At 39.3% G+C, this 23,137-nt stretch overlaps 2 protein-coding genes across 6 annotated transcripts; one reads left to right on the forward strand and one right to left on the reverse strand.

The window, feature by feature from the left end:
• Positions 1-450: 450 nt before the first annotated feature.
• On the reverse strand, positions 451-7,210 carry LOC135483115 (P2X purinoceptor 4-like). 2 transcript variants are annotated; one of them, XM_064763658.1, is made up of 13 exons: positions 7,069-7,210; positions 6,182-6,350; positions 5,743-5,899; positions 5,463-5,534; positions 4,976-5,051; positions 4,528-4,627; positions 4,239-4,322; positions 3,741-3,879; positions 3,465-3,595; positions 3,078-3,234; positions 2,573-2,674; positions 2,169-2,220; positions 451-1,634 (listed from the first exon to the last, which is right to left on the reverse strand). In XM_064763658.1, exons 2-13 carry the CDS (start codon positions 6,319-6,321, stop codon positions 1,621-1,623), a joined length of 1,224 nt encoding a protein of 407 aa, XP_064619728.1. In that variant the 5' UTR covers positions 6,322-6,350; positions 7,069-7,210; the 3' UTR covers positions 451-1,620. The 2 variants fall into 2 exon arrangements, with proteins under 2 accessions (XP_064619728.1, XP_064619726.1); XM_064763656.1 differs by lacking the exon at positions 2,169-2,220.
• A 274-nt stretch (positions 7,211-7,484) lies between these two features.
• Positions 7,485-22,696, forward strand: LOC135483116 (palmitoyltransferase ZDHHC8B-like). Of its 4 annotated transcripts, none has more exons than XM_064763659.1 (9): positions 7,485-7,650; positions 10,326-10,447; positions 10,946-11,103; positions 11,459-11,631; positions 11,930-12,032; positions 12,462-12,553; positions 12,885-13,044; positions 15,076-15,123; positions 17,656-22,696. In XM_064763659.1, the coding sequence occupies exons 1-9, from the start codon at positions 7,556-7,558 to the stop codon at positions 18,412-18,414; spliced, it is 1,710 nt and encodes a 569-aa protein (XP_064619729.1). In that variant the 5' UTR covers positions 7,485-7,555; the 3' UTR covers positions 18,415-22,696. The 4 variants fall into 4 exon arrangements, with proteins under 4 accessions (XP_064619729.1, XP_064619730.1, XP_064619731.1 ...); XM_064763660.1 differs by having other exon boundaries at positions 12,885-13,041; XM_064763661.1 differs by lacking the exon at positions 15,076-15,123.
• Positions 22,697-23,137: the final 441 nt, after the last annotated feature.

The raw sequence follows: 23,137 nt of genomic DNA on the forward strand, positions 1-23,137 counted from the left end.
CCTCAGTTTGAGGGTTGAGCACTAGAGTGCTCTGTGGACCTAAGGGCATACTCTCCTGTTGATGAATTGTTGAAGTCTTGCAACAAAGGGAAGCTTGGGCAACATGCTAAAGGATCCACAGAAAAACAGGTTGGCATCCAGGATTCCATCCCAAGGCTTCCTGGCTGGAGTTAGACTCGGCCTTGTGGTCAACTGACCAGGTTGGTGGACAAATACATATTCTGCTGATGTGCCCAGTTTTGTATTGCTTTCGTCTCCAACATGTACAATGTAATCTGAGTACACCGCATAATATCCTTTATGCCAATATGTCACATCAAATGGACCACTTTGAGAATTCAGGTCGGATCTCAACTTCTTTTTGGGGAACTTGTGCTGCAAGTTACAATCCTTGATGAACCATGAACTTCATGAATAGCCAAGATTGACAAAGCGAGAAACCACAACAGATCATGTTAATCAGCACCAAGCTTTATTGAATCATGAATGAATCAACTAAATCATTTCATTGTATTAATTTATACAATTGACAAAATACAAAGTATGAATATGAACAAAATACTGTGTCTGTCCAAGAAAAGAGTCCTATGCATGGCACAGCAGATGGAATCAACTAACAATGATACTAATATGAGACTCGACTGCTATTTTACATTTCATGTACCCTGGCATCAGAGTTTTCACAGAAACCATTCTTAGATAAATATTGTCATGACTGTGTCTCCTTATCTCTGCTGGGTCATGACTGTGTCTCCTTAATCTCTGCTGGGTCTTGTTAAAATGATATTCAAATGACATCGATGAGAAGGTACATGTATTAACATAAATCATTTGAACCTACAGGTATATGGCCAGTTTTCAGCCGTTATAAAGCAATGGCAACGACAAAATTCAACAAAAAAATTATCAGATGTGATGTGAAAAACAGTATTACAGAACTGGTGCAAAAGCATGGCTAAGGATAAAAAATTTCTATTCGCTTGAGAGGGGTATAAATTACATACAATCTTGCAATGGAATTCACGCGTAAATATCTCAAATCCCTGTGCTATCACAAATGAAAATTCAAGTTTCATAACAAGTTGTCAGAAATTCAATGCAAAAGAATTTAGGATCCATAAAGTTGGTGATCCAAAGATAGTACATGTACATCTAAAAATTGAATGTCTCCTTTGATTTTGGAATGTTTCTTGGATAAAAATTAAGACCTTATAAAAACTACTGTTATAATCTTGTATCAAAAATACTACCCTACAACGATTAGTATTTACAAATGAAAATATAATATTGGTAGAAAGACAGGAAGTCACTTTTTTATCATAGATGGGATGAAATATCAAAATACAAAAGTCGTTAGGCCGATCGAGGCATTCATCTCGACATTCATCTTGACAGTGCACATATGTCTTAAGACAAGAAGGAGTGGTAACTCCAAAAAGGTCTTCATCATGGGAAGGGCATGTAAATCCTTCAAACAGAATAGAGTTTACACAATTTGCCTAAATGTGTTATTCAGGTTGAACTTCAATATAAAGGGTTATTTTTATCGTCCATTATTCGTTTTATTCACTTGATTGCGATGGATTTCGCCGTCTGATGTCGTCTCCATCCTCACCCAGATCATTCGTGAGAACCTGGAAACACAAAATGATGATATCTATAAATTTACAAGAGACCATTGCTTATAGACTCATCTGACAGACCCTCACTTATTTATCTCATATTAAGCATCAAACTCGTTGTGAAGAGCCAGGAACTTTAGTTCTGAGAAAGTCACGCTGGCTCATCAAGAAAAACAATCGTGGATTCTACCCAGGATCGAACTTGGGCCCTATTGCATGGTAGCCAGCAGCTATGAGGTATTTACACAAGTTACCAACAAAGACTTTCAAAGGAGGTACAAGGACAAGGGAGATATGTTAACTGTCCACATCTAACATCCTAATATTCAACTGAACAAATGGCACCAAAGCATGATACAAACATTTTGGGGATTTGGAGAATGCAAGCTGTGTTTAGAAGCAGCTGACTCAGACCGAGTCAAAAAGCCTTACGAGACCAAAAATATACCTGCATGGACCATTATTTGTCAATAACCACACAAAGTAAAAGTAAGGAAAACGGGAGCTAGGTTTTCTGACCATAGAGGATTAAAATCCCAGACAAACCTGAATTTGAATTATTCACCGACCCATAATTCGACTTGTCGCTCTCTACAAGCTAAGGAAAAAATGTGATAGCTCATCAGTAAACTGAATCATTAATCCGAAAGGTAGCCTAAATATTATAGCCTGGATATAGGCAAGTGGTTTATGTAGGTAATTTAATATCTATTATTCTTTTATCGCAAGCAGGGAAATTAGCAAGGAAGGTTTGGTACCTTTATCATGGTCACACAAAAACTATACTGGGCAGTTGCCCTAATCTGTAATCCCCAATCTGAAAATACATGTTATCTGGAAGTTATGACACTTCCTTATACCATCAGTTGTCAGTTGCTTGATTTTGTGTGGGGGGCAAGCATTTTCTGAAATTTTCTCGAATTCCCCATCTTTAAATGATTAATACTGACCTTATAAGCATCATCTCCAGCAACATTCAGGTACTTCTTCTCCCGGTAGTAATTCCTCTTCTTCAAGCAGTAGAGCACAAACATATCACAGAGAACTGTCGCCTACAACAGAATAAAAATCTCATCAGCAAATATCTGCATAGTCATTTGTTTTTGTGCTGCAACCCCAGACAAGCTTCCATGACGGCCTTTCATCATGATCATGTTGACTACCACCGCCTCCAGCTGCCTAAGGGCAGTCGAGTGCTGTCCTGGACTCTGGAGCTGATCTCTTTTAAGAGGTCAAACTGCAAGGACGTGACCAGTTAAGGGCCACAGTCAAAAAGAAGTCAATTGCAAGATCATTACCAGTTAAGGACCACAATCAGACACACGTCCTTAAACAGAGATCTTCACTATAAACCGTGACTAGATCTAATGAATGACCAAGTCAAGAGGGCCTGTATACTGACCGACAAACCTCTCCCTTATAACTGAAAAACCCCAGGAATATACGAGAACTTACAACAGCCAGCAGTCCAAGACCACTACCAATATTCAATGCCAGCGGCACAAAGTTGAATCTTCCAGCGGTTCCTTTCACCATGATGATGAACCGAATCCCGTAAGCTTTCACCAATGTCCGTTTGTCCACACCGTTTTCTTCATAGAAGTTGGCATAGCTAAAGAAAATGTGATAGCAATAAACTATGCTATTACTCATCTGCTATTCATACATGGTACAGTTAATGAATTGTTTTTCACTCATGTGGTTGCACACTTATAGGGTTCATTGCACACACTTATGCATTTTGACATGTCCGAGGCAATATAGTTTTAGAAAAATTGGTCAATATATGAAATACTGATGTCAATGTAGTGCGGTTTCAGCCAAGGCCACTTGAAAACTTACCGGAAATTCCATCCTTTGGCAATGGCTGCATTTTCATCGTCAAGACGTCGGAACTCGTACTCAGGTTTGCACTCTTCTACTCCATGGTCAAGATTACAGTTCCAGAAGATCAAAATGCCCATCACTCCACCCTAATAATCGAAACAATTTATGAGTCACTTTGTACCTTATGTACAGTGAATGTTGCGTCATAATCTACAACACCAACAAAAGTCAAATTACAAGCTTAATTAATTACAAGGAAAACTGGTACTGGTAGCTTATACATGTAATTACCTTGACAGCCATCTTTACAACGTCTTGATCTGCTATTCTGATCATGTCCCCAAGAACAAATATAGGGCAATATTTGTCAGTGTGTGGGTCAAAATGGCATTTCTGGAGATAAGTCTGGTTTGTTGTGAGTATGTTACGCCTGCAAGCAAGATGAGGAACATTAACACACCTGAATAGAAGTTCCTCATGACCTAAAGAAAGTAATGGATCTCCCATTGTAATGTCTGTAGAAGTTATCATCACATGATGTCTTGTACAACAATGCATTGACACAAAACCAAATTATTAGTTTGATCTATTGATACCCTGTTGTGGTCATGAAGCTGGCTGTCTGCACAAAGTCTTCTTTGGCTCACCATATCACATGGTTTATGACCCTTCCATCAGGCCAAGTGATAACAAATCAAAACCAACAAGTACATCCTTTGGTGCAGCATTTCATGCTTTTTAGTTTTCAGGGAATTGGAGAATTGAATAAAACAGGACAAGACAACTCACCTTTTAACTTTAAACAAAGGAAACTGGATGCTGTTCTTAATCAACACAGTAAAATTTTCAGGGTTGATAAGCGGAGATTTTGGTCTGAAAGAGGCAAGGGACATCTCTCTATTAAGGTCAGCATTTGTCAATCCTTAAGGGTGTCCTTAATAGAGATTCTACTGTATTATGCGACTTGTGTGACTACTAAACACATAGGCACACTGTGCATGCACTAACATGACAATTTATACCGTCAAGGGTGAGTACGGCAGGCTTATTCTCAACTCAATTATCCAGTACAACTTACGAAGGAAGAGTATCATTCTCAACAGGACACCACGCATATATCTTGCAGACTTTCCGTATTGGTTTCAAGGTAGAATTCACACACTCTCCAGTACGAACACCTGCAAACACATGGTATCAATGGGCCGTGAAGTAGGACTTACAAAGGATCTTGGACAACAGAGCCTACAGTAAAATGCACCCAGTTCACTTCTCTTAGACAAGATTTCGTCATGAATCAATTTCCAACAATTTGAGGATTTGTCAGGTTGTGACACCGTCCACCCTTCTTTGAGAAGACACACAATATAAACAGTCAATTTCCAAGCACCCCCGGAAGGTGCTTTACAACAGAAGGTGCTTCATATCATTGTAAATTATAATTAGTCTTGTCCTATATCTAAAAATCACACTTTTTCTCGAATGGTTTGATCAATGCAGCAAAAACAAGTCTCTTTTCAAATGCTTACCATTGCCATTGTCCACGGCGGTCAATAGAGGGCAGTCAGCATCTGACTCGCACCATGAGTCCTGAATATTAGGATCCTGGCAGAGGCAAAGGGGAGACAAAATTTTTCTGAGAAAGGTCTTTTCTTTCGGAGTTAATACAGGTAAATGGCTGGAGGGCATCACTTTGGTTATACATTAGAATAAAAGATTTACTACTTCAACTTCCATTGTAATAAAAAAAGTCTCTTATCACCTTTTCCTTCAAAGATTAAAGGTCTGATGACTGATATTTGCATACTCACGACCCAAATACCAAATACCGGTACAAGGCCAATGATAGACAGATAACCTCAAAGACAACTACAGGACTTTGATACTCAAGTGTTTGTACATACATGACTACACAGGTCAGGTTAACCCTGTTATGAATTAAAGATGGGATGTATGTAGTACCACATTTGTGAAATAGTCATATGAATGTCTTCTCTTCCTGTTGTTTGTACCTACCTCGGGACATTCTCCTTGGCTCTGATTCTTGGTGATGATAACATTTGTGGTGACAAAAAAGGCATTATTTTCCTGCAAAATATGACATATTGCTCATTACTCTGTATGTGCATGTCAGTCAATGTTTTCATATTTTCCATACTATGATGAAAAGAAGACATTTTAGACTAATGAAACTATCTGCATTGGTATCCTGTTTGCCATGACCTTTCTGCCCATTGCAAAAATAACCATATCAAGAGACCTTTTAAGAGTTTTTCCAAAAATTTCATTGACATACCTGTGGGGGTACAACATAATCAGCCATGTCCCATATTCTAGCACCAATGGCCGGCCTATCTGTAACATTGGTGTAGACCACTCCTTTGAGTTTAGCAGTTGCTGAGCTGATCACAGGGTCAAACTCTTGGTAACCTTTCTTGTAAATTATTGCCCATCTGAAAGAAAGTTATAAATTATGTCACCACCACTAAGAGATCCTATTTGTTGTTTGACTAACTCAGTACCCATAACCAAACTTCTTGGGGGTCATTATCAGGTGTACATGAAGATTTTTCAAAGCAGCTTTAATCCACTTCAATGGGATGAAAATTTGATTTTAAGGCGTTTGCAGGAGTTGAGTTAATATGCAAAGCAAAAGTGTCAAATTGCAATTCCGGAAGTTTCAATTTCAATCTCCCAGCATTATGTCCATGATGTTACATGTATATGATACTAACCCAATGATATATCCTATAATAGCCAGCTGAATGATGCGGTTAACTACGCCAATTTTCTTACTGTTGATATGGACCATACGTGGGGTATCATATTCGAAGAAGAAGGCTATGCCTGACCGCATATAGTTCATACAACCCATGCTTCAGCAGCTCGAAGGCTTTCCAAGATCTAAAAGAAAGGAAGAGTATGAAAACAATAGAAAGGGGAACTAAGGGGAAATCTTCTTTTCAAACTAATGCCGAACGAGTTCAATAGACAATTTCGACCAAGTTGGCATGGGTTTGGTTAATGCGCTGATCATACCTTGTACAAAGGGTCACAGTGGCTTTTGGCATTGTCTGGAGGACAAGTATTGACTTTGCTTATATACTGCTTAGAGTAACCATGCTGACTAGTCTGGTTACTCTATTAAAAGCCCTTCTAACTTGTTCCTTTTGTTGCGTTTAGGCTCTGCCTCTGGTTTGTCTTTGTCGAGACCGTCTATGAAGTCACCGTCAGGTGTTTAGTTGCTTGAATTCTCCCCAATTACAAGTATTAATACAAGGATATGATAAGGAAGTAAGGGTACAGTAACAGCAGGCCTACCCAGGAGGCCTACTCGTGACTATAGGTAGGCCTATGGTAGGCCTTCTTATACTATTACTGGCCCGGTCCTATTGTTTATAAAGCTTTTTTCATTCTAACAATGACATAACAGGGATAAAGTAATGAAGTGATGATATAGGCCTATGAAATAACATATGTACATGTATGTATGTAGACTAGTACTTGTCTTGAAATTAGTCAGCTGACCATTAATATATGCTGACAGACTCTGTGACAGTTTTACCAAGAATGTCAGCCTGCAACAAGTATGAACAGAAAGGGCACATGAAAGAAAACATACAGGGGCAATCTTCAGTATCTTCTTCACAGTTTCATCATCAACAATGAGAAATCGGAAATCAACAGCTGAGAAGCAGATCTTGTAGCAAAATACAATGTATTGGCATAGGCTGACAGTGTAAATGCACAGTGGGAGGACCAGCAGCTGCTGCCACCAATCGGCGATCGGTATAATTAAAATCCTTCATTGCGCCTCATCACTTGTAATTGACATTTGTACTATTGCGCAAAGATGAATTTCTCGTATTATTTATGTATCAATGTCGCTATTACCAGAAACAGTAAATTTTAGACAATTTCAATCAGTTTTTTGCACACTTGTGTAATGTTTTGTGAAGTGAGCTTACATTTGGGTAATACTTCGATGAATTTATTGGCGGATGTTCACAACAAGTGTCTGTGTTGTTCGATCTCGCCGTGAGACGGTGCTGGACAGAAAATAGCGGAAGGGATAAAACATTAACTTTTTATGAAGAATTTTGGCCTTCATGATGCCACGATGCAAGTGTTCGACACAGATAATACCCGCCACCGTTGCCTGGTCCTTACTTTTGGGTGCTACGACCCTGTTTTTCGTATTTGGGTGAGTGTTTCCCAGGCCTTACAAGAAGCCATTTCTTCAAAAATGCCAAGTGCAAAATACATGGGCCATGTACACTGACATGTACATTACATGTATTACATGTATGATGTAGGCCTACATGTTGACCCCCCACGTTCACTCGCCTGTTGTATTCTGCATGAAGTGTAACTGTCAATGCAGTAAACAAAAACTCTTGTTCGGTCCTGAATCCCCATTCAATGACGGGATGTGTCAAGAATTGTTGTGGCACAGCAAGCAACAGCAGCCATAGGCCTACTACTATATAATACCAAACAAAAAAAGACGACACTAACTTAGTCAGACATAGGAGACTAATGTTGCGCAATATGAATATTGTATCGCCTCGCCTCGATTGTGCTTAACATCGCCACTTTTTGAAAGGGGTAATTAACGTCATGACAGCTTTTCCTTCAAACAGTCTCAGTGACAACGAATGAATGTTCTTGTAGCCTAGTGCCAGTGGCCTCCCCGCTCTATTTTTACCTCTTTGCTTCTCTAAGTCTACAAACAACTTTCCCCATTGCTTCTGTCCTTGGCAGCGTCTCCATTTCCTGTCAAGCATGGCCAATGGTCTTCATGTCGCTCTCTTGAGATCCCGTCGTCAGCTGTTCCTAGGTCTTTACTTTTCCCCTTCCCCTTCTTCCATGTTCGAGCTTGTCGAGTGATGCTGGGTGGTGGTTTTCTAAGTCGTGAAGTATTACATCTACATGTAGGTCCTATTTTTCTTCACTCTAGTTAGCTTTATGTACATTCCCATCCAATGCTCCTCAGGTTGGTTAGGGATTACATGTTTTCTATAAATGATAAAATCTCCAGCCTCCGAGATAAACTCTCCCCGAGCCTTTGTGCAAAAACGATTCAGTCTTCAACTCTTAGTGGAGTCATGCTCTCTCTTGTGATCTAAAACTGCTGTTCATCACCAATCCTAAACACCTGTACTGTCAATTAGCGATGGCTATCATCCTCTCTGCTTGATCCTACTATATAGCCTTGGGACTTAGGCTCGCGATGCTCAGGCTTGGAACTAAAGTTACTGTACTATGACTACATACATGAACATTTGCTATGAGGAGGATACTTCACATCATGGAAGCAATGGCTGTGCAGGTGCATGGTAACATGTAATAGTGGCATCACTCTGAAACTTACAAGTCATCCGCAGCATCTGTCACTAGTATCAGACTAGTCATTCTATATCTTTTTTTTCCCTCCTGGGATTGATGAATGGCGAATTTGGAAAGCAGCCAGGCTGCAGTTCAATTGTTCACCCCACCTCCCTCCACCCTAAAATTCCTTCAATGCATGCACAAAAATATAAATTGCTCATGGTCTTTCTGATCATCATCATGTTCATTTTGACTATTGGTCTGAAAGTCACCCTACATTCTTCGTGTATGTCATGGATTAAATCACGCTTTTTCTACCCTTACACTACATATAACCTATCCTTTCATCCTCTCTCTCAGACAGCGTATACCCTTGCTACATATGGTATCAGCCTTGGTGTTAAAAGGGATGAGATAACCTTGGAGTTCTCTTTCATCATTTCATTATTATTGGCTATCTATATCATTATAGCAAAGTGATACTGTACTCAGGGGTGCTGATTACTCATCCAAGTTGACTTACAACCATGACTCGCTCATCATCGGTGGTCAGGGCCATGGTTATGCATGCAGATCCTTCATTGATTCAGTCATTTCTCTCCACTTATCTTTTGTATACATGTACTCACTGAAAATCAACAAAGATAGCTTTGAAGACGTTTTTGTCTCATTTGTTTGATTCATTGACTTGCATACAATGATACAGTTGTGTACTTAACTAAAATATGGCCCATCATAAATTCTCTTCGGGATTCCATCGTAATATCTAGGACGAAAAGTTTTGCCGTGTTATTTTTTAAGTGTAGGAATAGGATGCATTCCGAATATTTCGATAAATGAACTCATCAAAATGTTTCAAAATTCAAACAACTGATGGTCATTCTGAAAACAATAGCATTGGGTGTTAGTCTTTTATTGATCTGAAATGTACTTGGTGTCTGAGTGGAATTCAATTGATCTCGTGTCTGAATCATATGATATCCTGCTTTCGTACATCATCTTGCACATGGAGTACATTTTGTATCGAATGGAAATACCGTATGAAGTATAATCATGGAGATAGAAACATAAGTCAAGAGCAATGTGGGTGGCCAATTGATGGTTGCTCACTGACTCACTTGGCTTCTTTTTTATCACACAGATTAGTTGTCAAGGTCAGTGGTACTTTGAAGCTAAATAAACTGATCCCCTCCCCCATGCATGTACCATTCTCAAACAGACCTCAAATTTCAGTGCATCTGCTCTTCTTTGACTTCTGAGTCTCGGAGTCTGAAGTGAATCTGATGATGGCCTCGTTTGTCGTACATGTCGTAGTTGAATCTTGCATCCCTCGGGGCTGGACATCGTGTCAGGATGTGATTGAGTGTCGTATTGCATGGCAGTGGTCACTATTGCAGGAACATGTGCACTGAACCTTTCAGTATCTGAGTGAAACACTCATATTATGTAAAGGTCATTAACAGTACTGTGCACCACACCCTAACATTACGATTACATCCAGAAGTTGGCTGTGTACTTTAGATTAAAGCTAGACTATCAATTTTTCAGGTGCCCATACTTGATGATGACATATACGATAGCCATCCCAATATACCAAGGCCTCCTGACGTTATTCGTGGTCGCCAACTTTGCCATGGCCACGTTTATGGATCCGGGGGTTTATCCGAGGGGTGAGTACATTTTCATGGTACATGTTGTATGTATACATAAACTTTTATTTTCTTTGTTCCTAATTCCTCTCTGTTTGCACTTCTGGTTCAAAATACCCATTCTTAAAATTGAAAAATGAAATCCTACTTTCCTGATCTAAGTTCCAATCCTTTGTGGTATATAGTTTTTCCAATCCAAATCAGCCCACGCATATTCGAGATTCTCACATACAAATGTAAAACAAGCCTTTTTGGTCTGAAAGAAATGCGACTCAAAAGCTTTTGAAAAATTTATGTTCAGATAGTGTGCCCATCACAGGCAGTGGTAAATGGCTATGACAAATGTCAGAGTTGTCACATTACAGGTACATTGTACTTGAAGAAATAATTTCGGCTTGCTTGATGGTTGAAAGGTCATTGCGCATACTGGTGATGTTTGTCACTTTGCAATGATTATCGCACATCCATGACCATGATAACTGTGTTTATCTATTTCTACATATTGGTGATTTTTTTCAGCTCATGAAGACGAAATCCGAGATGATGACTTCCGAGCCCCTTTGTATAAAAATATTGATATTAATGGTATTACTGTGCGGATGAAATGGTGTACAACATGCCAGTTTTATCGACCTCCAAGATGTTCTCATTGCAGTGTTTGCAATAATTGTATAGAGGTGAGTATGATAAAGATACTTTCGTCTATGGAGGGACTAATGAGATTTGTGTTTGCATCAAGTAAGACATTATCAGCTCAATAAACACTGTTGGCTGATTTGTAGTGTTAGATGCTAATTTCGAAAATGGTCCAACCACTGCGACCCTCTCACAGCCCAAAGTCGCAGAGAACTGGTTGTATTCAACGAAAAAATGGTTCAACTGTATTGTAAATGCTCCTGTGACTAAGCAAATTCACGATAGTGTCTTCAGTTCTGTTAGGTATTCAGTTGTGTTCCTTCGAACTTCATGGTTACAAATATTCAATTTCTTTCTAAAAGTATTCGAGTAACAATGTGCTCTCTTTCATTTCAGACGTTCGACCACCATTGTCCGTGGGTGAACAACTGTGTGGGACGGAGAAACTACCGCTACTTCTTCCTCTTTCTTGTGTCATTAGCCGTTCACATGGTCAGCATATTTGCCTTGTCTCTTGTATATGTCCTAGATCACAAAAATACGTTAGTTACTCTTCATAATATTGTGTGGTATCCTTTTAGTTTTACAAAGAAAAAACGATAAATGAAATTGAAGGGCACAGACCTTCAAGTTACTGTAGATATACGTTTTATCTTGTCAAGATTGCCAAGCCTAAGAAGTGACGTGGTATCCACCTGACCCCAATGAGTCTAAAATCCCAGATGTAATAGATTGCTCGAAAGTCGCCAATGCAATGCAATTATCATCGTCCTTATCTGCATTTTCAAAATTGCTCGACTTTTAAAATCAATTCGACTATCAATCGATAGCTGTTGTTCTCAAAATGTTTCCTTAACTCGGCTGCAGTATGTGTGTTATGTGTCTGATTGGTATTCTGATAGTTCCAATCTGTGGTTTGACGGGATTCCATTTTATACTTGTGTCGAGAGGGAGGACAACAAATGAGCAGGTAAGGATGTTTTATCAAATGTCGTCAGATCTCCTAAGGATTTCAGATTAGCTATTGGTTTTAGATTTGATTTCCGGACATTGTGGATTTGTAAACACAGCGCTTGTGACCTTGGGTGAGGGATTTTACATTTTTGCAGTCTGATTATTTGAGTAAAATATAAAGCAAGTAAAAAGTTCTTGAAGCTAATGAGAACTGTTGTTTGTGGTTCTCTGGACGAAGACCGAGTTACTATATAGGTCAGCGACTTCCTTCGGGGCAAATTGTGACGCAGTGCTCGTAATTAGTTTGAGAATGGCGCAGCAATGACAATCTTCACTGTGGCCTGAGTTGAAGTAAGTTTTTCAACTCTTCAATCAACATCAGAAGCAGCATGTAAACCCATTATATTTATAAGCACTCAACAATGCTTTGCAATTACAATTTCAGGTTACCGGAAAATTCCGTGGAGGACACAATCCCTTTACAAGAGGCTGTAAATTAAATTGCCAATATACACTGTGTGGTCCACAGTGGCCAAGGTAAGTGACACTGTTGGTCAGTTTCTCCAGTTGTTTTAGGAGACCTGTGTCATTTTAGCTTATTCATTATAATTCAGTCGGAGTTTTTAAACAAGGCTGTGATTCGACTAAGTTATGTGAAAGATAAGAACAACTTGACGAAGCTGTGTGAGAAGAATATAGTCGTCCACATCATCTCATTGAGGAACTTCATTTTCCGTATGCAGCAGTAGTTACAGTCTAATACGCAAAAGCTTTCCCATTTCATCCACAATAATTTCTGTATGGTATTGGATTGCTATTATACTGCCACCTTTTGGCAATAAATATTTTGAACGCTCTTCATTTCCAGGTTGTATGGCAGAAAGTTCCGGCGTCACACTGTAGACATGAATAACATAAACTTAGAATTAACTACTAAAGTGTCGCATGTCGTCGGTGACAACGATGTCAAAATCTACATGGATAACAGCAACGGAATACAAAAGTCGTCACATTCTTACAACAAGGTAGTCAGTAAAATATCTTTTGTTCTTCATGTGGTAGTGGGCTACCGATCACTGCTGGTAGACTTGTCCCTTGTCAGATATGGTCTCGCATTTCACCCACGCACGGCAGACGATTTTGTGTCTTTATTAGTGCTTATTGACCAGTTTGGTCCTTTTTGAACCCTGTCACGGTGTCAGTGGCTCCCACATTGACAGTGGAATCGGGAAAGAGGAAATTTGGGTATGATGAAATTGACACTTTCAAAAATCAAAATTTAGCCTAAAATGTATGATAGCTCATTTGACTTGGCTACTGAGATGTTAAAAAGTTGCAAAGTTGCAGTCCTATAGCCCACTGTCACTTATGGGTTCCACCAGTTCACTTGCGTGACCTTACAATAAATGAGGAATATTCTTGACTACCATATATATGCATCTTCTTCTGTGGCTAATATCAATGTTCAAAATGCTGCTGGGCTGTGTTCTCATTTGCTATAAAATGAGCATAAAACAAGTACTCCTGACAGAGTTATTGTAATACTAACACTTACTATTTATTTTTTGATTCGCAAAAATTTTTTTAAATATACGTATCACTAGAAATACTAGAAATTAGGCAAATATTGGTTAGAGTTTGTTGTTGCCAGGTAGTTCATCCTCTGCTATCTTCTCACTCACAGTCGCCCTTCTCACAAGTGCTTTATAGTCTTTCTGTTGTACGTTCTAGGTGACAGTCAAGGTCTCAACCGGTCACGTCCTCCGTAACTACGCAGGCACTACCGTATAGCCCGGTAAAGACTGTTCATGTAAACCCGATCCCCACACTCCCTTCTATTAATATTCTATTGCAATGATGAAGGCCTCTTCGCTATCTATAAGCCCTGTCATTGTGTCGATGCAACTAGAACTAGTAGAAGCACAAGCAGACTTCTTTTGACTTTCGTGTGTGCAGCCAAATTTGTCGTCCTCAGAATGTAGAGGTCTTGAAGCACCATACTGCTAATGCATGGCTAGAGAGCATGCTGTAGACAGAGATGGGACATTTTTATGCCTGCTGAGGGGCCTCTCATTAACATGTATATGTATGTATGCATCCGAGGGAGTGTCTGAAATTTGGGTATCACTGTACACTTGGTTTACCTGGTTCTTTTTAATACCACTTGACTATTTGAGAGGGGGTCTGAATCAAGCTGATTATTATCATTTTCATGAAGCCTTCTTCATTTTCCTTCACTGGCTACAACAAAACATTTTAAAAGTTTTCATGTCCCTTTTCCCCTCACTTATCAGTAGTTCACAATAATTTTCTTTCAATCTTCAGCTGACAATTGTGGAACATAGCCTTCCGCCTGCCTCCAATATCAATGCACCTACAAGCTAGCCTTTGTATGTGTGAAAAGAGCCCTTTTACCTAGGCCCAGGTAAGGTGCTCTGCTCCTTTCTGCAATCAAAAAGGCATTAGGGTCTTTGAATGAGGTTGAAGGGTTCTTTTCGCATGTGGCAGAGTGTGGTAGAGTTTGAGGGGTCCTTCGCCATTTCACCTGTTCTGCTGCACTGTTTAGATTTTTGTTCTTACGTTACGTTTCACTATCATAATAGTCCCTGTGCAAACCAAGATGGCCATCACAGAGGCAGAGATTACCTGCACAGTAATTTGGAGCTAAATAAAATGTGGTTTGGCCATATGGGCAAAAAGTAGTCCTTGTTTGTAACCCGGGCCAGTATGTGATGAGTTTTGACTTCTTGAAGAAGGACCCATCACTTCAAAGTGGCTGGACATGGTGTTTCCAGTGAACAGTTTTAAAAAAGACTGGTTTTGCACAGGGTTTATTATCATAATTGTTAACTATTTTTTCCCTGATCTCCACTTTGTAGCAGCATTGTCTCCTGGCTTGAATGTCTCAATTATCATGCTGGTCGCCAACATAACCTTTTGGTCAGAAAGTGGTCCGAGCAACCGTGCTGAGTCATGAGTCATGTCTCTTTCACGAAACCAATACCCTGACTTTTCCAATCATTTTTTATTAAACACAAACTTGTTCATTTTCAAACTAGGCCTTCTGTGCAAATGAAGAATTTAGCACATCACAACAGGGATTCATAGTAAGTTACAGGCAATGTACATATGCCACCCCTTGATATTTTTTCCTTCATTATCATCATTGTCATGGTGCATATTTATCACTTTCACTTCTACCTTCAGAATGGGAAATGGGATTTCAACCGTGAGAAAAAGTTGTGTGTGAAGATAAGATTGAGGTGCTGTCCTTCAGTACGGGTCCCTTGGCTTCTTCCTCAATCAGAATGTTTATGTCACCATGTTGGCAGCTTGTCCAATTGCAACATGCAAAATCATGGATAAGAAACATTCCAATTCTGGTTGGTAGAGTTCAGGCACCCGTGGATCATGGAACATGCATGAAGTCTTGCCTTCTCACACAGACGCATCCCTCGGATCTTTTTTGGTGCGACATAAGAATGCTCTTGACACTGGCTACTTTCACTTTTGGTTATCAATAAAAGCTGCCATCTACTCAACAGGGGTCTGTGGGTCCTAACTTCTGCAGCCCAGAAATAATACACAAGGGACTCCGCCCCTATGAGTCACTACCTCATTGCATTGTATCCGCAAGGTTTCATGGGGTGATATAACACACAGTTGTGACTCGATGTGCTACAAGACATCTGTCAGGGACCTTCTAGTCTTTCTCTGGTTGCTGGGTCTTTTCTCAACATTGTATTCTTCCTCTGCAGCTCTTGCTGTGACAATTGAGAATGCTCTCCTGGCTTTGGGCGCATTTGCTTCCCGAGAGGTATGGTGTATTAAGGTGTGCATGTTGTTTCTCACTCAGTTTCACCTGGCGATACAGGACAAACAGTTTTCCACAAAATGAAAAATGATCACACTGTGACTGAAATGTATTTTTTGTGGTTGAACACAAAGAGCACAACAGTTGTTTGTGATGTCAGGAGTTTCTTATAAATCGCGTCATCACTTTTCAAGCTGGGCAAGTTGTTATTATAAACAAGCCCACATGTGTAGTCAGAATGACAGAACAATCGCTTGCTGATTTGTGTATCTGTTGCTTTCGATAGTCCTGTGTGTGCTGATAGTGATGGTGGAAATTTTTTGGCAAGCTTTTACATGTTTAAGCTATGATTATGATATATTATGTTACATAACCTGCACTGCTCTTGATGCATGCTGTGGAGTTAGCGTTAAATAAGTCGATCGAAATCCCACAAATGTTTCAAGGTCAAGTTTGTATAAAAAATCCCCCCTCTATTATGCTTGTAATTTATTGGGAATGATGTTGGGATTGATAGTGCCGATTTAACTGCCTTTTGGTTGCAAATGAATCCCTGAAGCATTCCTTATGTTGCACCAAAAAACATGATCTCCCGTCATTACTGTCCTCATCCTAAGCTTATAGTTCAGTGGCATTTATGAACCTTCAGGTTTTTATCTGATAAATTTAGAATCTGCGTGCTTAGTTCTCTAAAGTAGTTCTGATATTTTTCATTTTGTACAATGAGGGTGGGGGGATCAGGGGGCCAATTGAAATGTAGAGTTTGCATCTGTTACTAAGGAAGAAGTGAACTTGTATTCTCAGAACTTGTTGTTTGCTTGCTGATATATCAGTCTTGTTGTCTACTCCTTCACCAGCGACATGATCTGGAGGCGGAGGAAACTATGTCTGGCACACAATGCTGAAATATCGGCATGGTTGTTTGTTGTTGTAGTATTGTGTGTTTTAAAGTTGAAATTCTAACCGAAATATTTGTACAGAGGCAGATGAAGATGATATTCCTTAGGTCCTTCACATACTATTGAGGAAAATGGCCAGGGATTTTACTGTGCTCTACAATTGTTTGCCTGAACTCATTATAAAGCCACACACGCACCCTACCCTAGCCTAACAGATATCATTTGCACCCAGTTATTTCCTAAAACCTTGAACTAATGAGCAATATGAATTTGAAATTTAGAAATTCAGTCACCATCATTTCATACTATTTTAAAACATACACAACAAATAATATTTGTACTCTTTTAGTTTTCGGCATTGATTGAACAAAATGTGCTTCAGCTTTAGTAAAGAGCTAAAAGATCACTATAACCTTTAAAACTCTTTAGAAAAGTGCTTGTCGTTAGAGTCTTTGATATGAACATTTTCTTCTCCAGCTTGACTTGGCAAATTGAAGACACTTTTGTTTGTAAGTGGAAGCATAAGTTATGCTTTTGCTGTAGAAGATAGAATTTTTAGATGAATGCTTCTTATCTGTACACCAAGCACCTTCTGGGGCTCTGGGTGCACTGAGTAGAATTCACATTGCTCATTATGTCTTCGTCTCCTGATACAGTACCAAGATTTTCCATGCAGAGTTTGTGTTAGTTGAAGTGTTTTTAAATCGGTAAATGTACCATAGTGTGAGAGTAAAGTGGCTCTCGAATGAATCTTCTAACAATAGTGCATCTTTTGTCAGTGTCTTGGGCTGCTAATAGATTTATGGTATGAACATATGTCTAGGAGAGCAATAGCCCGCTTTATAACTTTTCTGTTCTTCTTAAATCATCCAATGTAACACATTTCTCAAAAAGCTTGCCTGAAATATTTCTCAATCTAATTTCAGATGCAGCGGAGCCTATCTTTAGAAGATGAGGATGGACTTCAGAGCGTTTCAAGAGACTGTGACCCATCGTCACCAACAGGTGCACCCAAAACAGACTCTTACGTTAACCTGTATGACTCGTCACGAGATATCATTGCCGGTACCTATCACCATGGCAGACGCAATGATTCGCCTCAAGTGCATAAATCACGCAGCGGCAGGAGCCCACCTCGGTCAAAATCAGCTGATCTTCTCGCCCAAGTTCCGGCAGAGAAATTTGTTGCCCATGGCACCCCACCAGTAGTGAGTGGCCGGCCTCCAATCAGTTATACTGATCGAGCTCCAGCGTCCAGATCTACTGCTCAAATTTCCTTCCAGTCACCAGGTGGTGCAGTGAGACAGTCTAATAGCAGAGACAATAAGTTGCGGTCCCTAGATCGTGATCGCCAGCCACCTAGGCCGGCTGCTGAGTTTGGTGCAGTCTCCAGTCGGACGCTTCCAAACCGAACTTCAGATCCTAGTTATAGACCAAAGCCTAGTGTTAGTGAAGGCCATTTGGCAGGGAGAACAATTCAGCAGGCCCCCCAAGAGGGTACATTCCCTCGACGCCCGATGTCTTTTGTCAAAGCATTAGAAATGTCTGAGACAGTCGAGTTGCAGGAACCTGTGCGGCAGCCAAGGAAAGCACCTGCACCTCCGGTGCGGCAACCCCAAACACAGCCAAGGGGCGAAGGCAGCACGATCAATATCTATGGATCAAGTTACGAAATATCTGTGTGAACAAACCTTGGGACTGTTAAATTTGTTTTGGTTGTCCAAAGTAGTTATATAGTTCACCTCATTCCCAGGAGCTTAAAGCTGCCTGAATATATGTTTAGGTAGGCCACTGGCACCCTGGTAATGTGGTAACTTAAATGATTATCTGAGGCACTCGGTGTTCAAAACCCAAGGTGTCCGGTTGAGTAGAAATCGGCACCACTTTTAACGTTACGAATCATTTTTACTTAAGGTTACATTTTAAGTACATGTAGTTTCTGACAATGTTACTTCTACTGTATGCCTTTTTCCAGAGAGAGCAGTGCCAAACAGACGTACCTGATTACTTTTTCATCACCCTTTGTACAGGGGCATACAGTAGGGTTTTAATTTGCCTGTACATAGCAGCATACAGGAGATTGAGTGATCGGAAATTAATAAAAGTGTTTCATATCGAAAATGACCTATTCTTCATTAGATACTTATAAATGGTCTTTGAATTGATGTATGCAGTTGAGGGCCATTCATGAAGTTTTTTTCTTGCAAAAGTTGGGGTGGGCTTGATGATTTTCAATTTCAATACAATTTGCTTTTATTTATATGCATGGATAGCCTGTTTAAGATTAAATGCCAAGTTCCTGCAGTAGAAAACGGATTATCAAGATAGTGATAAATTATGGTGCCCAATTGATAGGGCTGTATTGCGTGGGGAATAGATCTCCAGTTATAATAGACCCGCCCAATCGTTGTGACTGGTGAATTGAGGGCTGTAAAGAGTGCAATTTCACCCCTCTAAAATTTGGATTTGGGTGAGTCTATTGTGGCCCGTAATCGATGTATTCATTCGATTGGGCACCAGGTCTGAGTGGCCTTTTTCTGTTACTCGGCTTTGCGCATATCAGCACTTATTGTAGCTCATTCTTCATCAAATACTTTTTCGCATACTATTACTATTTATGGTGTAGTTTAGCTATTTTTTGGTTTGATGACCAAATGATACACCAGTGTACAGGTATTTGTTTGAATTGTAGATTTGAATGCTTGTATTAAATTCCTGCCAAATTTTGTCTTGTGCTCAACTTTGGCAAAAAAATTGTCTGCATCATTTCCTGGAAATGCAATATTTATGTACAAGTTAAAGAAGCTTGTTTTTACCAGTAGACTTGGAAGTATTTAGGACAATTTGATGAATTCTAAATCTCCTACTTGGACACATAGCATATTATGAAATTTTGTTTGTTTATTTAGTGGTGCCTTCATCAGCAATTTATTGCTCAACTTTGGCAAAAAAATTGTCTGCATCATTTCCTGGAAATGCAATATTTATGTACAAGTTAAAGAAGCTTGTTTTTACCAGTAGACTTGGAAGTATTTAGGACAATTTGATGAATTCTAAATCTCCTACTTGGACACATAGCATATTATGAAATTTTGTTTGTTTATTTAGTGGTGCCTTCATCAGCAATTTATTGACAATGATGTAAAGGATTTCTTTATAGCATGATTGCGACAGGCCTACCTTTTCAGAAAAATAAATTGCTATGTGTTTGCCAGCACTGAGTCGATGTCTAAGATGAAAGTGATTTGAACTCGCAATTCTCAGGCCAAAGTAGTTAAAAAGTATTTGTTGTTGATAGACATTGTGCCAGAAGTAATTTTATCTGTTTGTAAAATAATGATTGAAATCCAATTATGTTGTGTACATTTAAAAGGAATTGAGGATCACCCATTTATTACTCCTTGATTGCTATGGTGGTATATTGTGGACATACCAAATGTTTTGGGTTATGAGCTCCTACAATGAGGTTGCAAACCTTGATGGGCTGATAGTTGACGTGTTGAGATAGATCTGGGAGGAAGAGGTAAATTTTGCCATACAAAACGAAAAGATTTGTATATCTGTATGATGGTTGATCACAGTGGCCAATCACGACGAATATACTGGTTAGGGAGACAACAAATCCGCTAGAAACTTTCATGGCTAGTAAAATTGGGGGGGGGGGGGGGGAGATGATGCACCTCTTTAAACTACAGGCAGTAGTCTTATTATGGCCCAGAACCAGTTTTTATGTATAAAATTGGCCACTGTGTTTATGTTGTTTGATGGCAACAATGGTAGGACCATATGTGATACATCTTTAACCAGGTTTGATTATACTGTGTAGCCTGCCATTTGTACAGGATGCTGAATGCTGCCATTAGTGGGTTTTGTTTTAGTGCTAATGCCCTTTCTGTCATTTGTACCAGTCCAAGTGTTCTTCAATCATATTTTTTTACCGGGTGGTTCAAGTTTAGGTTTCAACTGCAAATGGAATTGTCTGCGAATCCTCATTTTTAAAAAAATTTGGTCAAAGCAAGATTAATAAAGGCCAGTCTTTGTCTTTCGCAAGGGCAAGTGATGTTAAGTAAACTGATAGAGTGTGGGTCTTCAATTAGATATAAGAAGAGGAGATACATTTTTTGATTGAATGAGATCAAGGTACGGTATATGGGGCTTTATCTTTCTAAACTGGGTACTTTTGTGTAGCACCAGCTTTTTAATCATATTCGCATGAACATTGTGATAATCTAAAGCTTTGTTATTAAAGGAAGTAGATTCTTGTATGTGTGTACACAATGTATTTATTTGTAATTAGCTTTTATACTCCCTTTCTTGATAAAAGAAAACTGGCGATACTAATTTCATTGTTGCTATCAATTGCCAAAAAGCAGTATTTTATGGCTATTAAAGTGCTCCAGTACTAAAATGTCCGTTCACATGTTTGAGAGCATAAGGATCCTTGTCCAGCTCTGCATTACTTATTTATCAATTCAGATTAGGCTGAATGATTATATTTGTTGGCCACAAGCAGATGACAGACAGTAAAAGGCATATTGTGTGTGTGATTAATTAAATTGCCTCTCTGTATTAACTAGAAGTTTTTCATGTCAAATGGCATTGCATCTCGTTTTCTAAAATCTCACTGGAGTTTTCAGCTGTTTTTCCCGAGAACACTACAGTTTTACAAACTGTCTGTTTATCCCTTTCGTTGCTGTCCATTTTGGTCACTGATATATCGGAAGGACCTAAACCGACCTGTCATATTTTAGCTTCCCATCCACACACCTCAGAAGCCACAGTAAGGATCTCACCCTTAGTTTTGTGCATCTTTCATAGATGGCAGCACTGTGACTTGTGTAGAGTGGGTGAAAAGTAAAAGGGTGTGTACTGTTCTGTGGGTCAGTTGTGCTGAAGGGGTGTTATCTATGTACCGCTCTGTGGGTCAATGGTAGCGAAAGGGATAATTAGCCTAAACTCAAGCTTACCCTTTAGGCTTAGAGTAGTATTTTTCACTGCACTTTTGTACATTTGTATTAATCCCTTGTGCTCAGGTACCTGCACTTCATATCCATCTTGCCTAGCCACTTTCAACTGTGTGATTATGATGGTAGTTATTTGATAAGCCTCTGTAGGAGACTATTGTATATGTATATTATGTTCTTGGTAAAAGGGGATTAGTGGCAGGAGCTGAGGGATCCAATTGGCTCCTTCCTATAGTCCCCAGTTAATGTCCATGGATTTGGGATGCCAGAGTAAAATACAAAGTTACAAATATGTACCTCCCGTGTAGATGAGGGGAATACTATTTCATATTAGAAATCCTGCTACTGTTGAGCTTGATGCCACTATCCCCTCCAAACAGTCTTAATTGCCATCAGTAACTGACGAAACACCTTTGATGTTATGTTTTGTCAAAAAATGTACATTGTTGATATATAACTCATGTGCATAGCTCTACACCATGTGAACATTTGTATCACCCGGCCTATAAATGTGCTTGAAGAAGATTCTGTTCAAGTTAGTAGATATGTCATCAATCAGTTGATAATTTGTGTTCATACTTTTGGGGTTTGCTGGTGGAGGGAAATTTTGTAAGAGTATGAGATAAATTTAAGATTTGTTCATACATTCCATTCAATTTTCTCTCAGATGAGATCCTGCCCTTACTTTTGAGTCGATTTTATTTCAGGTTGTAGAATTGACTTCTGAATCTAGAGCTGTGAGCTATCTGAAGAGAGATTCCAATTATCAATCGCAAAAGAAGAGCACCTGCCCAATGTGGAAGGATGGCATTCAGCAGTTTGTCAATTTACTTGAGTAATCATCTTGACTTGCAGTGGTTTGGTTCTTCTGCTAATGCATGAAGTCGTATTGTCTTTATGACATGGTCACTGCATCTTGGGTCCTACATCTAGGATGTTGAGTACCGGAAATAGGTTTTCTTGCTCGACTGAATGTAAACATTTTATATTCAATGGGGTGAATTGATTAGTGAAATTGGAAGTCCTTCCCAAGATAGCCTTGAAGTTGGGATTGAGAAGTTGTTTTGAGTGGAATCAGTTAGCTACAGAAAGGTGATGGTGGGGGGAGGGGGGTTGTCATCGCAGACAAGCTACATGCAGTTTATTGTTAACGAGGTGATGTAAACTTGGCAGGACAGTGTTGTTCTTTATAGTAAATAGATCAGCTGCATGCCTTTGTAATTTATGTATTGTTGAAAATATATGGGGAAATGATATTTATTTTCTATATGCTGTACCAGATTTTGCGACATGGCCATTATGGTCATGAACAAGTATTGGTGGCATATTTTGTTACTTGTCAATGTCAAGCAAACCATCAACTAACCAATTGTAAATAATGATTACCTTGTAAATAAAAATGTAATTTGTCTTACAAGAGGGTTATTGGTTTTGCTCATGTTCC

The sequence above is a fragment of the Lineus longissimus genome, chromosome 2 (assembly GCF_910592395.1).
Source record: "Lineus longissimus chromosome 2, tnLinLong1.2, whole genome shotgun sequence".
Lineage (NCBI taxonomy): Eukaryota > Metazoa > Nemertea > Pilidiophora > Heteronemertea > Lineidae > Lineus > Lineus longissimus.

Bases quoted from the DNA above. Each gene is read 5' to 3' on its own strand.
- LOC135483115 (XM_064763656.1), bottom strand. From the start codon at position 6,321: ATGGGTTGTATGAACTATATGCGGTCAGGCATAGCCTTCTTCTTCGAA. The intron at 5,535-5,742 runs GTATGTCAATGA...CATATTTTGCAG, and splicing joins ATTATGTTGTACCCCCACAG to GAAAATAATGCCTTTTTTGT. The intron at 1,635-2,572 runs GTCAGTATTAAT...TTGTGTTTCCAG, and splicing joins CTGGAGATGATGCTTATAAG to GTTCTCACGAATGATCTGGG.
- LOC135483116 (XM_064763659.1), top strand. From the start codon at position 7,556: ATGATGCCACGATGCAAGTGTTCGACACAGATAATACCCGCCACCGTT. The intron at 11,632-11,929 runs GTATCCTTTTAG...ACTCGGCTGCAG, and splicing joins ACTCTTCATAATATTGTGTG to TATGTGTGTTATGTGTCTGA. The intron at 12,033-12,461 runs GTAAGGATGTTT...TTACAATTTCAG, and splicing joins GGAGGACAACAAATGAGCAG to GTTACCGGAAAATTCCGTGG.